This window comes from Anoplopoma fimbria, chromosome 13 (assembly GCF_027596085.1).
Source record: "Anoplopoma fimbria isolate UVic2021 breed Golden Eagle Sablefish chromosome 13, Afim_UVic_2022, whole genome shotgun sequence".
In the NCBI taxonomy this organism is placed as follows: Eukaryota; Metazoa; Chordata; class Actinopteri; order Perciformes; family Anoplopomatidae; genus Anoplopoma; species Anoplopoma fimbria.
In genome coordinates, this window is record NC_072461.1 from 14,564,301 (window position 1) to 14,580,147 (window position 15,847).

General features: G+C 38.3%; 2 protein-coding genes across 8 annotated transcripts in view; both read left to right on the top strand.

Annotated features, from left to right (window-relative positions):
* The window catches only part of pnpla7b (patatin-like phospholipase domain containing 7b), a 34,932-nt gene extending 28,401 nt beyond the window's left edge, over nucleotides 1-6,531 (top strand). For 5 of the 6 annotated variants that reach the window (XM_054610689.1, XM_054610692.1, XM_054610691.1 and 2 more), the window contains 8 exons: nucleotides 251-320; nucleotides 486-602; nucleotides 1,637-1,785; nucleotides 2,006-2,158; nucleotides 2,251-2,367; nucleotides 3,589-3,673; nucleotides 3,847-3,977; nucleotides 4,111-6,531. In XM_054610689.1, the coding sequence (XP_054466664.1) occupies nucleotides 251-320; nucleotides 486-602; nucleotides 1,637-1,785; nucleotides 2,006-2,158; nucleotides 2,251-2,367; nucleotides 3,589-3,673; nucleotides 3,847-3,977; nucleotides 4,111-4,176 (888 nt within the window). In that variant the 3' untranslated portion in view covers nucleotides 4,177-6,531. Of the gene's footprint in view, nucleotides 1-250; nucleotides 321-485; nucleotides 603-867; nucleotides 1,020-1,636; nucleotides 1,786-2,005; nucleotides 2,159-2,250; nucleotides 2,368-3,588; nucleotides 3,674-3,846; nucleotides 3,978-4,110 lie in introns of those variants that run through there. The other variant, XM_054610694.1, reaches the window with a different exon arrangement.
* A 3,752-nt stretch (nucleotides 6,532-10,283) lies between these two features.
* On the top strand, nucleotides 10,284-14,625 carry LOC129101063 (leukocyte surface antigen CD53-like). Of its 2 annotated transcripts, XM_054610672.1 has the most exons (8): nucleotides 10,284-10,392; nucleotides 11,027-11,109; nucleotides 12,301-12,489; nucleotides 13,041-13,115; nucleotides 13,212-13,319; nucleotides 13,448-13,552; nucleotides 13,707-13,790; nucleotides 14,000-14,625. In XM_054610672.1, the coding sequence occupies exons 2-8, from the start codon at nucleotides 11,047-11,049 to the stop codon at nucleotides 14,069-14,071; spliced, it is 696 nt and encodes a 231-aa protein (XP_054466647.1). In that variant the 5' UTR covers nucleotides 10,284-10,392; nucleotides 11,027-11,046; the 3' UTR covers nucleotides 14,072-14,625. The 2 variants fall into 2 exon arrangements, with proteins under 2 accessions (XP_054466647.1, XP_054466648.1); XM_054610673.1 differs by lacking the exon at nucleotides 10,284-10,392 and having other exon boundaries at nucleotides 11,026-11,113.
* The last annotated feature ends 1,222 nt before the right edge of the window (nucleotides 14,626-15,847 follow it).

Genomic DNA, 15,847 nt, shown 5'->3' on the forward strand with positions numbered 1-15,847 from the left:
CAAATTATTAATTTTTTTAATTTTCATTTGGATTCAGTTGCCACAGCTGAAAGTGTAATACATCTTCACATTTGAAGGGAAATTTATTATTCCGGGAAAATATTTACCCGTTAGCACTTTTCCATGCCTTAAAACAGGAACTGGAAGATGGAACCCTTGTTACAGAGCAACAGTTAGCACTTGTGAGACTGTATCTTTAAATGATAATGGTCTGATACTTAATTAGAAATGTAATTTCTGCCTTTGCTAGGACCTGTGGCTACCATACTTCAACATTACAACAGATATCACAGCTTCCTCCATGAGAGTTCACACTGACGGTTTGTGCAACTTTGGACTTTTTTAAATTTATTTATTGTTCTTCTTTTTTTTAATAACTTGGATATGTAATGTAAAGCATGTTCTAAAAATAAGTCTTTCCACTACTCAGTCTTTCCTCTCTATTTTTAAACCCGTTATCCATTCACTTGTCTCGCCTTCTCTAGGTTCGTTGTGGCGGTACGTCCGAGCCAGTATGTCCCTGTCTGGTTACCTGCCCCCTCTCTGTGATCCCAAAGATGGACATTTACTCATGGACGGAGGGTACATCAACAACCTGCCTGGTGAGAGACACTAACATGGTGGTAGTGGACTTAACTGCTTGTGCTTCACATGACTGGGCATTATCTGTTCCATAACAGAATATAGGAACACCACTCTATTTTTCAACAATGTGTTTATTGGTTTTCTTTTCCTGATTGCAATAGTAAATAAAGCAATGTGTAAAGCAGAAAGAGGTGGCATTTCCTAATGACTGTTTGAAATAAACCTTCTGATCTCTAGGTATTGAAAAAAAAATCATTTTTGGAATGTTGTGTTTCTTGTCAGCTCTTCAAATGACACAAGGGCTCCAACATTAGGATTTAAGACATCTTGGACCAAGACCCCGGTCTGCCCACTAGTCGGAAGCCTCAGTCAGATCTTCCAGGCACAAAGTCCTCATTACGCCATATTGGACTAAAGCACGAAAAAAACTGACATTCACCCAGATATTTTTTCACAGTATCCCAGAAATCAATCATATTCAAATACCTGTAGAGCTCATATACAAGTGTAGGGGTAGACTAAAGGCTTCAATCGGCAGCCAAGATGGAGGATTTTTTTCAGATGAGAAATGAAACAAATTACTTAACTCCTCTCCACTTATTAGCATAATTAAATATTTAGAGATTTGATTATATCACCTGATATTTTGCATTGGGTTTAGCAATGCAGGGATAGACTTTCCCAAGTGAGACAAAAATATGTTCACACATCGGTAGACAGAGCAATCTGGTGCTCAAAGTGCTCAACCAGTACAGTTTCAGCAGTACTGCTACTCTATAATAGACTTACCCAGCACACAGAGAGTGTCAAAGGTGGAGACTGAACAATAGAGATGTAAGACCGATGCTACCATTTATGTCTTTTCTCCTTGTCAGATAATTAGGAACCTTCATATCTCCTACATATTGAAAAATAACATACATTTCTCATATGAAATTACCAAAGCAGTTAAACTTTCATTTTGTGATCATGACAAACTGACATAAAAAATGTTATCTGGACCTATTTATTAAAACCTAAAATAAATGTGATTCATTATTCTGGCATCTAGCCGATGTGGCTCGTTCTATGGGGGCCAAGGTTGTGATCGCAATCGATGTTGGTAGTCGGGATGAAACCAACCTAACCAACTATGGGGACTCCCTGAACGGGTGGTGGCTGCTGTGGAAACGCTTCAACCCTCTGGCTGAGAAAGTTAAGGTACACTTTCATGTCAGATGACCTCTGTAGTTATTCTTGTGGCCATTTGCCCAAAATAATTCAGACATGTTAATTTGGAAAATGTCAAAGTTATCACCTGCTAAACTTATTTTAGAGAAATGATGGAGAGTCTATCTTAGAATGGTAAAATCTAGGTACACTGAATATACCAGTGCCAGCGTGCACAGCCCTGTTGGACTGAGCTAAATTTACCTTCCAGGTCCTGAACATGGCCGAGATCCAAACCCGGCTTGCTTACGTGTGCTGTGTGCAGCAGCTGGAACTGGTAAAAGAGTGTGAATACTGCGAGTACATTCGGCCGCCCATCGACCACTACGGCACGCTGGAGTTCGGCAAGTTTGACGAGATCGCTGTAAGTTCTCTCTCTGTTTCTCATGTTATCCATGTCTCTTCCATCTGAAGTTTAAGAATCACCCTCCACCCCTCCTTTACATGTGTCTGCAGGAGGTGGGATACCAGCACGGAAAGACATTATTTGATGTGTGGCAGCGCAGTGGCGTGGTGGACAGCATGCTTAAGGACAGACATCAGGAGGAGTTCCACAAGACCAAAACTGGCCATGTGAGTGCAAACTACTGACACTACTAGTCTAGACTACAGGGTTTATGTTGATTATGATTGGTTTATGTTGTCTTGTTTCATCATATTTTAGACAAGTTTAGACTTGTCTGAAATCATTGTGAATATTTGGAAATTGTAGAATACCCTAAATCAATACTTTTTCGAGTGGGGTCTGTTGCACTATGCAAGGGGGTCTGTGAAAAGTTTTCAGATAAATTCAGTTAAAACTACTATTATACTATCATCATCTTTATCATCATTATTATTTTGAAAGGCTTCATGGATCAATAAATTATATCAAAATTTTGAAATCTAAAATAGGTCATAGATTACATTCTAATTAACAAATCTGTAACTCTTAGAATCTGCAAATATGTTTAACCAATGTATAATATCTTTGAATTACATTTCTCTTAACGCAGCTGACTCTTATGCACATTCTTCCGGTGCAGAAGTGTCTCCTGTGCCTGGGGTTATTCCCTCAGAGACACCTGCAGGGCTCTGTGCTGGTAACCAGGAGCTCTGTGTAGCCCTCAAGGTGGTGGAAGTCCCATGCAAAGATTTCAAAGGATAGAATGCTTTGTCCAGTGCTGCCTCGCCAAGTGGTGTCTGCAGCTGCACTGCTGGTGGTATGGGGTGCAATCCACAAGGGCAGGGGCCCCAGTGGGGGCTGGAGTGTCCCTTGGAAGGGCCAGCAAATCAACGACCTAGAACTGAGGGCCATTTACCATTTTGCCGAGCTAAACGGATCAGACCACTGAACTGGTCTCACACAACATGGTTTTCAGGGGTGATTTGAACCGCCGTCAGGTCAGGGGCCTGTTCCACCCTGATTTGATGATGAGGATAGGGGTCTGCCCATGCGTTTCTTGTCACCATACATATGGAATATGTGTAGAGAGTTAGTCTGAATACAAGAGAGGATCTTCGGTTACAATGTAACCTTTGTTCTCTGAGTGAAGAGACTATCTCTCCAGGGCAAGGCTGATCGGAGGCCGTTCAAACTAATGTAAATCAGTATCCACGTCAATTGCTCCATTAGGGTTGGTCCCTGCACATATGGAATATGTAACTGTGTGGAGAGATAGTCTCTTTACTCAGAGAACCAAGGTTAAAATGTAACCAGGCATTCTCAATTATCAGTATCATCTAACACATTGTGATTAAACTGACTTGAAGTTGATTTAAAGTCATCTTTGTAATGATGCATGTCTCTTTCAGGTGGTAACCTGTCCGAATGCCTCCTTCACAGACCTGGCAGAGATAGTGTCAAGAATCGAACCTGTGAAGAATGCCTTAATCAATGGTTAGTTATCAGTAATATATTGAAATCACAAACCAATGCCTCAAAAATGTTGCATCTACATTAAGAAACAAATCTTTAAAGAAAACATTTTTTAAAGCCTATTTGCAGTATGCAGATGTGGTGTAGCTCTGAGTAGTATGAATAAAAGAGGGTGCTCATGTTGTCTCATTCAGAGGAACTGTCTGATGAATACCAGACAGACTATGATGAGGAGGCGGTGGAAAGCGCTCTATCTGACTTTGAGACGTTCAACGCCGGCAGTGAACACACAGAAGGAGAGGAGACGGCAGACACTGCTGAAACTGTATGTATAAAACCAACATCATTTATCCGTTGATAATCAATCACCGCTTATCTTTTCTCATTGGCACCGATGCAATTATCCTTAAGTAAATGGAAGACAGTGATGACTTTTCACTTGTTTTCCTGTTTCACAGGATGAGGAAATTCAAATCCGAGTTCGACACCAGCTGAAGAATGCCCGGCAAAGCTCGAGGCCATGACATCCATCAAAGCCTGACTGCCTGTCAGGGCTGCTGAAGATGGTCCACAACGAGCGCATTTCATTTCAGTATTTCTGGAAAACTTTGATTCACTGGGTTTGAATTACAAACATGTAGCCTGTTCTCTTATCCAATAAGCAGCCAGGTAGCTCAGTGTCTTCCTCAAAGACAGTTGCTGGATACAGTGACTTGTTGTTAGGGATGTCGTTTCAACTGAGAGAAGAGCCTCAATGTTTCCTGTACCTTGTAGAGTTCAGTGGTTTAAACAGTTAAGTCTATATAAATAAAATAGGAGTAGAAGGGATATTCCCATTCAAGTCAACTTAGTTGGATGGTCAGAGCAGCAGCCATTTTCATGTGTACCGTTGCCTTTTTGTCCGCTGTAGCGGGCTAACATCCTTATGAAATCATCAAAGTGGCAGATTTAGTGAGGTGAGGTTTTGCAGTAACGACTAAAACAAGGAGTGGAGTAGTTGCGTTACAGAGCGTAGAGAGGCTGAATAAATGAGTCAAATGGAACAACGCAGTGCTTCATCCACACACTCTTTTCACAGTAGCAGAGCACATTGCTATCATCAGTTAGGTGACAACTTTGTTTGGCTCATTTCCTGTTACCATTTAAGTATCATGGAATTAAGTGGCTGGCTAGCTACCTAGTGGACAGCTGGCTAGTTGGCCCCCATCTTTCTGGAGAAGGATGAGCTAACATTCGTTACCTAGCTAACTAGACAGCCATCCGTCTCCCGGGCTACGTCCGCTGTCTTCCCCGGCGAGCTGCAAAAACACTTTGTTCCCTACTGATGTGTGTTATCACCATAACAACTAGCAACAATTGCAATTTTCTTCTGTACCAGTTAAATTTTTCCACTTTTTTGACACATCAGTTGTGTGTAGGGCAATTTCTTGCTCTGTCATAGTTAGATAGAATTGTACCACCACGCAAGACTTGAAAAGATGGGTATCTTCATACAAGCACATAGTGCACAACTTGAAAATGCGCTGCAATTTTTCTTTCATGTAACATAATGTATATTATGCAGTGGTACAGTTCTATGCGTAACTGTTTCCTACGATAATAAGCTTGGATCCATAAAGCACTGTAGAGTATGTAACATGGGTTTTATGTGCATAGAATGCACTTTAAGTATAGTGTTAGCCTCATATTTTTCATTAATGAAGGTATTTCTCGTCTTTCAGGGAAGGAATATCTAGTATGAACAATGACTATATTAAGCTTTTTTTTATATAAGCAAAGCATCGGATGTATATCATGAGCGTATTTCCTACATCGAGCCAGACTATTTAGAAAACATGGAAGAGTCTATATTTTCTAAGTTCAAACAATAGTACTACCATTTGTGCCTGTCGTTCTGAGATTTCCACACCACCCTCAGCACTGCATGAGAATGGCATAATGAAATGGATGTGCTGAGTGCCAGCTCTATTTTCAGCTCAGTAACACTTCATTTGCCAATTCTTTAGACTTTTAGACTTTTCTTCATGGCAGGCATTTAAGCTGTGTTTAATACTTTATTTCATACTATATACTTTAACCAGGGTCTGAAACTGTATACTCCAAAAACTTAATTAATAACAAATGCTTCCTTTTGGGTGTACTTTAAAAGTACAATTATGTCCCTCAATGCAAAGCACAAATTTGGGAAATAAGGTAACAAGCAAAATGTGATTATATTTTTTGTGACCTGGACAATGTCTTCACAAAACAAGGAGGAACATATTTCCTCTTTTTATACTAGTTTTTGTTATTGAACTTGGATAGGAGTAAGTTTATTAATTAGTTTGCATTTTTACAGGGACTCACCTAATATAACAGAAACTACCAGTCAGCTCATGTATCTTTACTGTAGACAGTACCAGATACCTGTTAGAGAAAGTGGACTTTTTTAATGTCAAACTCTTTGATAGAATGAGATTCATAGAACGTGATTGCTACTGTAAATGTGATCATGATTAACACCCAGAACTAGCTAACAGTGATACTCACAGAAAATCACAGAACCTGCCATTTAATGCAACATTATGCTTTTTGACTCAGTGATTCATTGTTTTAAGTTTTTATGACTGAAAGGTACAAAAGGAAAGATGTTAAGAATATTGTGTCTTTGATCATAATCTAAATACCAAGTTTGTTTGTTGATTTTGTGTTAATAGAATATTTTCTGTTAGATGTTGCATCAACGGAATAATGCTGAATAATTTAGAATATTTAATTATTAGGTGATAGTAACGTATGCACTGATAAAATTAGAACGAAAAAGTCTATAAATTAATAAATCTGTGGAATCCAAAATTATGATAAAAATGTTTGTTGATAATAAAATAAAATTGTTACTGGCTGTCATTTAAGATGTCGAAGGTTAACTACTATACATCTTAGATCAGAGAACTATGTGACTTGACAAGGTTATCAATGCTTTTACACCTTTTTACAGATGCATAATAATCATGCCAATTATATAATGAGTATATTACACCGTACTATACTATGACTTTAGTTTCCAACATCCTGAAACTGGTTACTAGGTCATAACTCCTAAAAGTGTCAAGTGCAAGAAATAGAACAGATAAAGTTTCAATGAAGTGCTTTATTGGACGGTTGGCCAACTACTTTCCAGACTGAATTATCCATGATGTCCTTCTCCTCTACCACCACAGTGAGATTACCATTTAGTTTTTTACTGAAGATTCATAACTTTTTTTTTTAGATTTGGTTCACACATTCATGATAGATTGTTTGCACTTTGGATCCCTTCACATATCATCTGGCGGCAAATTACATTTTATTAAATAAAAACACTTACCATACAGACAAAAATACGGGGACAACCAGAACGGTCGAGCCGTAGTGGCGACCTGTCAATCACTAAATGGAACCATTTTACCAAATTATAATCATTCTGTATCGAAGAAGACTTGAAACTAGAGATTGAGACCATAAACTCATTTTTACAATGTTTGCTGAGGGAATAAACCAAGAGAGAAGTAGAGTCATTTCCTCATAGACTTCTGATTTGGGTGATGTGGCTCAGGGGTAGAGCAGGGTCGTCCTTCAATCAGAGGATCAGCTGTTCTGTCCCTGGCTCCTCTAGTCAATGTCGATGTGTCCTTGGGCAAAACACTTCACCTAAAAATTGCTCCCGCAGGCTGTTCCTGCTGTGTAAGAATTCAATTCAATTCAATTTATTTTGTATAGCTCAAAATAACAAATTTGCCTCAGAGGGCTTTACAATCTGTACACATGTGACATCCTCTGTCCCTCTGTTTGTTAGAGTACTGATGTGCAGGTGTCACCTTGCATGGTAGCCCCTGTCATCAGTGTATGAATGGGTGTGTATGGGTGAATGATGACATGTAGAGTTAAAGGGCTTTGAGTGGTCTGAAGACTAGAAAAGCGTTCTAAAAGTACATTTACCATTTACTTCTTTTGGCAACCAGAGGAGTCGTTCCCTGATGGCCATTAGAGGGAATGCAGGTGCAAAGCATTTCAGCATCGGTTTCACTTCTCAGACCTCAGGGTTGCCTCCTGCCTGCACCCATACCTCACATGAACAATTTTGTCACTAAGCATAATTCACACAATCATTCACTCAGGTAACAGAAAATCTCAGATCTGTTGTTTAATCAAACAGATTATTCAAAACTATACAACAATTCATAAAAATCCAATTTTGTCACCATATGGCACAGGCATTGGTTCATATGATCTGATTCTGTTTGAGCCAGTTGCACACTGCTGAGTGAAATATGAATAAATTCCCCAAACAAAACGTACAAGACCAGTGCTTACTTAACACTGATGAGAATATTAATTCCTCTCCACACTGTAAAATCAATCATCACATCAATGCATTTCCAAGGGTTGCATTTAACACTTCAAATCGGAGCAGAGAATATTCTAAATAGAATATTAACACAGCATCACAAGTGGAGACGAAAAGAAAGCATGAATTATTGGGGTTTTTCAATTGCTAATAGGGGTTTTTGAAAACAGGCCTCTTGCTGCTGTTGGCAATTGTTGTAATAATTATGATAAGAATACATTTTATTTAGGAAGTGCTTTTCAAGAAAGTTAATGACACTAATAAAATAATGATAAAATAGAAATATTTAAAAAGCGTCCGTATTAAACGGACACTCACCTGTTCACTTCTTATCATGCTTACATCCTGATTGATGAATCAACAGTCAAGCAAGTTTTTTTGTATTGGCCAAATGGTCCATGTGTGTTTTGTAATGGCAAATAAGGAACTTTATGTCAGATTCCTGTGTCTTATGTAGAGAACCATGTGCAGTGTTGAATTGCGAATTGGTGCGAAGCAGAAAATGTGCTTCTAGTTTTTAAAACTTTAGCTGAGGATCTCTTTTCAGATAAAAAAATGTAAACATCTTGGTAAGATATTTTTTACAAACTGAAACATTTCAATTAATTTGTTCAGACATTCACACATTTGAATGTTTTCATTCAAAATATAGATATAGTGATACACAGCTCCAACACTTTTGACCCTATTTTGATTCCATATTATCTTACAAATACGTTTCTGTACACCTGACGGCCGTGTTTGATCAATATGTTCATACGGAGGTTTTTTTAAAAAGATATGATGTCATGTTAGATTTCTGTGTCTGAAGTAGATTTGTTAGTTTAGTGCTGTGCAAAACACTATCTGTAGTGTTGCAATAAGTGTGCTTCATGTGTAATGTGTAATTTTTACTGTTATTTGATTGTTAGCAATTGAAAAAAATGTAAGATGCTGATGTTAATGACAGTGAAGTAAACTGGCTGGCTGTTACTTTCTTCTGTCTGTTCAAGGTCAACAAATAAAGAGTTAGGCTCTGCCTCAGATGAGTTGAACACCTTTTATACTCGCTTTGATCTACTCAAATCTCCTCAAGATCTGCCCCGCCTCCAGAGGACCGGCCACTGTCAGTATCCACAGAGGACTTTAGAACAAGGAGGAGAAGACACACAACCCCTACCTACATCAAATGAACATCAATGGAACCCATCCACTGAGCATCAGTGATATTGGTGACAAGAGGTGCCTGCGAAGAGCCCAAAGGATATTAAAAGACAAAACCCACCGAGAAAATCACCCTGCTGTCTGGAAAGAGTTCCAGACAGCAGCAGGGTGAACAGGATTTGATACTGCTGTATCTCTATACAGCAGTATCAGCTGCAGAATCACCAGACTTCAGAACAGCTTCTTTCCTCTGGCTGTGAGACACCTTAACTCTCCACTTAATTCATGGCCCAACCCTGGTGTACAACAACAAGGATGAATTACTTTTATTATTTGTAGAGAATAGGAATTTGGGGACATTTTGTTTGAGAAGCACGATATACTAACTAGTTCCATAGTTCTGCATCGAGTAAAATGTATCTGTATATTTGTCAGGCTGCTGTACTTTTAGCAGCTGATTTTCTCAGCCTGCTCTGTGTTCCTCTAACAGGGTGTGGTTCACATTTCAGACTGAAACTTAAAGTTCAGTCAGTGGGTCATCCGTCATTCAGTGTTTTCCACCATACTTCAATCGTGTAATGGAATAAAGCTTATTTTATGTAAGACAGAAATACTCATACTAAGTGTATTCAGACGCCTACCTGAAGTTAATTTATATATTTGTGCCTAACTTACAAAAACTCTCATGAGCTTTACTCGAATAGAATAGAATAGAGCAGAATTACTATATTGCAGGAAAACAAAAGCCAATCAAAAATAAATAATTAAATAAAACGATAGGTCTACCACTAAAAAGGTGAGTCCAGCTTACCACATCTGTAAAGTGAAAATATATGAAAAATATTTTGCTTTTGAATATATCTGGATAAGATCTTTCTCTGACATAATTGTCAGCCTCATATGTTGCATTATAATTCTGCATTCTTTTCAACCTCAAAGCTGTTGACCACAGTTTCACTGTTTATTTCTGAACATGTATATGTTATCTAAATATAAGAAGTGTGTCATAGACACTTTGCTGCTGTTATTTTGGTTTGTTCTCTGCCACACTTTCTGTCATAGATTTCCATGTAGATTTCCGTTGAGAAAGAGGAAGTGAGAAGGAGGTGCTGAAAGCCCCACCAAGAGCTGCACGGTCTATAGCGCTATGAGAAGGGGAAGTGTAAGCAACAGCAAAGTTCCCTCAACACCAGTCTGAAAGCTGAGACAAAAAGATTATTCTCCCAAACTGGTAAGACCTAAACTTTATTTCTTAACTATTTCTTTTAGAGTGTTTTCTCTGTCGCTTTCTTCTGTAACATAAAATGTTTCGAGGTTATATCTCTAGAGAATACTAGAAACTAAAGAGACCCAATAAGGAATTTGAAAAACTTAAAAAATACTTAAAATAACCAACATGGTCAGTCATCTCGTCATTGTTTAATACACCAACAAATCTTTATCGATCATTCTTACATCAAGGATCAGTTATAAATATATTAACAATTTTTAGGTTTCTGATTAAAATAATGTTTAAATTTAGATACTGTGGTGATAGTTACCATTTTTACCTAGAAGTATAATTTTTCAAAGTAGCCTAACTCTTGTGATGTCATCAGCAACACGAACTATAATACATGTCCTGTTTAAATAAACGTAAAATGTATTCGTAACAGTAACACAGGAAGTGAGATGTGTCCGCATCTCTTCCCCATAGTGTGATCTTGGCGCTTTGTCAGCTTTGAGATGGACACACATACATAAACACCAAACGGCCTGAATAATATACTGCTTTTGAGTTCAGGACAGATTCATTTTGGCTTCCTCTGTTCTTATTAGATGGAATATGACAATCTGAATGTTTATATGCTTGTTTCCTGTTGCAGGTCTGATCAGGTGTTACAGAATGGCTCAAGGCTGCCTCAAGTGTTTAAAGTACACCATGTGCTTCGCCAACTTCCTTTGTTTTGTATGTATGTCTCAATCATCCACCATCACATTCGGTCACTATGGTACATGTTGTCAGTATTTATCTTTATCAACCGGGGCACTTCTACAGTTGTCAGGTAGTATGAGGAACAACTTTGGTGTAGCTTAGACAATAACATAGAAATTATGATTTTATAATTGCCACTCAAAGTGGGGGTAGTACAAATTAAAATGTTACTCAGTATTCTGATCCTTATTTAAGGCTCACTGTGTTTGTCTCAACAAGTGTTCAAACTGGTTAGTATTGAGGGAGAGTGCTGGAGGCGACGGCCGCTTTCTAGGCTGTGTGATGTAATAGCTTGAGGCATCTCCTCACCGTCAATGTACATCCACTAAAAGTGCTTGTTTTTGCCCTGACAGACTCAGAGAAGTGTCATTCATTCTGACAAGATTATGGAAAGAACCAGAGAAATCAAACCTTTTTCTTTGACTTTCACTTGATCCCGCCTGTTTGTTATTGTATGTCTCACTCTGAGAAGTCTCATACTGAAATCATGTGTCACATCCACATTTTGGAAAAAATCTAAATATTCAGACACATTAAGATTAGATTACATTAAGCTAGTGTTTGTGTACACTGCACTTCTCTCGAAAAGTGAGTGGAGAGTTGTCTTTCTTTAAAAGTCACATGACACAATAACAAACAGAAAGCAAAAGATGATAAAAAGGTTTTATCCCTTAATACTGGACCAGTTTTAAAAATGTCCCAATTAGTCAAATAGATACAAAAACATGGGAAAATAGGGTCCAGGTTGAAGAAAGCCGAAACTTAGCCTTTAAGTAAAAGTATGATCAGTAAGATGTACCTTAAGTATTGAAAGTAGAAGTACTCTTATGAAGAAAAGAACGCTCCTTTCAGCATTTTCGGTTGCAGCTGGTTGAGGTGGAGTCAGCCAGATTAAAATTTGAGAAACTGACTATAGGTTTTGTGTATAGTATAAAGTAACTAGTAACAGCAGCTGTTTACTAAATCCAATGGAGTAAAAAGTACAATATTTGCTTCAGAAATGTAGTGAAGTAGAAATACTTGAGTAAATGTAGTGCATTATACCACTCCAGTAGTGGTGCTCAGTGAGGGAACTTGTGAATGTGTCAGTGATGATGGGTTCAGGTCACTCCGTGTAGGAGTGTGCAGAATGAACCTGACAGCAGTGTGTGTTCCTCCTCTCAGATGTGTGGAGTGGCGGTGCTGAGCTTCGGCGTCTACATGATGGTCACTTTTAGGATGGCTGCGCTCACCCCGACCTTGGCCAGCTTCAACACATCCAACATGCTGCTGATCAGTGGCATCGTCATCACCTGCGTGTCCTTCCTGGGCTTCCTGGGTGCTCTGAAGGAGAACCGCTGTCTCCTCCTGACGGTACGACACACCCAGCACCCTGTTGTTCTAGTCCACCTGCTAACTCCTCATGATCAGCTATTCAAGACTCTCTCTATTTTAAGCAACTTTGACGTTATTTATACACCGTCACCTTAACACAACCTGGGGGTTGTTGGGCCCCACAACATGTAACAAGATGATAACACAGAAAAAAATCTGCTGACATTTCCAAATTCCTTGATTACCACCTCTTCAAGTCTCACATAAATAAGTCAGTTACCCACACTGACTCTTGTCATTTATCTATTTTTGATCATTTTACAGACATTCCTTACTACAAACATATTGTGGTGTCAATGTCTTGACAGTTATTGCATGAATTCCTATGAAATTTGGTCAGATAGGTTCATGTTCCTCAGATGATGGATGCTAACAGAGTGGAGCGTGGTAATATTCCAATTTCTTGTCACATAGGACCGACAGTATTTTGAACAATCTTGTTGTGTAGCGGTATTTTGCTTTTATTTCTGAAAATATTGTGTTCAAAACGCAAACTTACAACAGACTGTTGTGGAATATTCTGTTGACAGTTTTTCCTGCTGCTGTTCTTGCTGATGCTGGTGGAGCTGACTGCAGCATGCTTGCTACTCATGTATGAGGGAGAGGTAGGGTCACGTCCATCAACGCTCACACCATGTTGTGCTATTAGAGGAAAAACCTATACACTATGTTTATTCTGCATATTTCTCCTCACTATTTAGATAGGTAATATGGTGAAAGACGATCTCAACAAGGGTTTGGTAAAGGCCAAAGGAAAGACTGGAAACTCAACGGATGTGATGAGTGAGTGGGATTTTCTTCAGGTGAAGGTGAGTGGATCAGAGCAGAGACACACCAACAGCTCACATAAATGGCTACATGTGGATGGTGTGCTCAAATACCGAGAGCTAAGACATCTCAGTCTGTTATCATGAAACCTTTCAAAAATCTGTTTCAGCTTGGTTGCTGCGGAGTCACCAATCAGACAGACTGGGGAGAGAAAGTGCCCGACTCCTGCTGCGTTAATAATTGTAAAACCCTGCCGGTCCAGTACAGCGAAAAGGTAGACACAATGTCACCCCTGTGAAAGGCTTGAATTAAGGCTTGCTTGGACAAACTGTAGAGGTTAGAGGTCAGGATCACGGGTGTTTAAAATGCCAGATGTCTTATCATTGCATTTGTCTGTTAGTTAGAGTTGATCTGAACTTTGTTTGCAGGGTTGTTTGGACATGATACGGAACTTGTTTGAGGAGAATTTCCTTACCACTGGGATTTCCGTCATTGTCCTCTGCATTATCGAGGTAAACTGATGCACATTTACCTCATTAAAATACCTAAGAATTAATACCAAACTGCAAGGAACACTGTCTTTGTTCACTTCTCCATAAGACACCTAAGCATGTTTTCAGCTTGTTGGAGCTCCAAGTGGTAAAAACTATAATTGAATGCAGCTTTAATAGTATATCCAAATCTGTTTTACAATTCTATTTTTCATCTCGTTTGTTGACAGGTCTTGGGAATGTGTTTCGCCATGACGCTTTTCTGCCACATCAGTAGATCTGGACTTGGCTACAAGTTATAGACAATATTCTCTCAAACAATAGAACCTTTATCTGTGTATCTTAAAGTCCATTTTGTTGTACAGTTCTTGTCCTTTGATCAAATCATGTTTGCAGACGGATAGAAAAGGGATGTTTCTGGAAAAAGCTTTAGTAACATCATAAACTAATTAATTGGATAACAAATATAAGAGAATAAGAATATGAGAATTTATTAACAAATTGTGATAATATATAATAAAAATAATCTTTGCTTTGCCATGATCCCGAAATATCTTTCAACAGAATTATCTTTTTAATTCTCAAGAATTTTTTTAATGTTTTAGACAACTCTGGCCTTCCATTGTGAGCGAGTGAGCAATGTAAAATGCTATTTCAGTCCGAGCTGTCTGAAATGAAAGCTGCTTGTTGCCAAGTTTCTCTTAACTTCTCCATATTTTCATCTTCTGAAATAATGATGAAACGCAGCTTTTTCTGTCACATATTACATTTCTGTTGTAACCTTCTTCCCCGATCTCCTAAATAATGTACCAATAAAGCATTGTCTACAGAAATAAAAATGGCGCTTTATCCTCCATTTTGACTATCTTCATGTCGTCAGATGATCTGCATTTCCTGTTTATAGCTCTTGCGAGCAGTTCAATGATCTGTGGTGGAGCGATATTTGTTCACCACTTCCTCTTTTGACTCAACCATCGGGTAGTTCCTCTAAAGACGTCAATATTTAATAGGCAGTGAAAAAGCCCTTAATATAAATGTTCCAGTTTTTAAAAGGAGCTTTGGAAATTATAATTTTTATGTTTTTAACTATATATGCTATATATATATTTTTTTTTTTTAAAAGGTACAAAAAGTTGAAAACAAACAGGTAACACAGATGAATGTATTTATTTAAAGAATAAATCCTGCATCAATATTTTAAGACAAAAAAAACTAAAAAAATACTAAGATTTCCTTTGCACTTTAAAATAATTTTGTTCTTTTTGAAACCATCACACAAAAATAGATAAGTACAATTTTGTAATTAGAAAAAAATGTAACTGTACACAGAAGAATATACCATTTATTGCAAACTGAACACCCCTGACACCTCAGAAACTATAAACAAGTATTTCAATTCACCTAGAGATATGAAAACACAGAAAAATCTACTCTGATGATACAGCTCTCTTATCCTCTTCTTCTCTGAAACAAACAGCTGTGTTAAGTCTGCCTTTCCCCCTCTGGCGTCCATGTAAATCTCCAGAAGCAGCATCTTGAATGTGTCACGAAGCTGTTCAGGTCCATTTTAATGGATTTCCAGAAACTGTGGCAATCGTTCCTTTAGATACCAGATGAACACAGTCCTATTTGGGAGACACCACACTGACATCAAACTGAGACAAAATTATTCAATATCCTTTCTGAACAGGGAAATAATGAGTCCTCCACTACAGCGAGTCCCTCTGAGAGCTGATGCACTTATGACATTGATTCACAGGAAACCTGGTCCAACATTGCATTATGGAATTAAAAAAAGACATTCTGTCCTTGCTTTTGCTGAAAGCTTGTAAAAAGCATCTCATTTAGAAAAGGTGAATTTCTTTCATTCAGCAGCCATAAGGCTATTCTAATACTTACAAGCTAGACTAAAAAACACAGGACAGGCTCTAGTTTATCTCGTGGCCCGCCATATCACAAGTTACTTTTACAGGACTTTGTGTGGCCATTTACAAGCGCTATCGTAGTGAAACCCTATGAACAAAGTATTGCTAAAAGGTTCGATACTAGTTTGTGCTGAAGATGTTTAAAAGACAAGC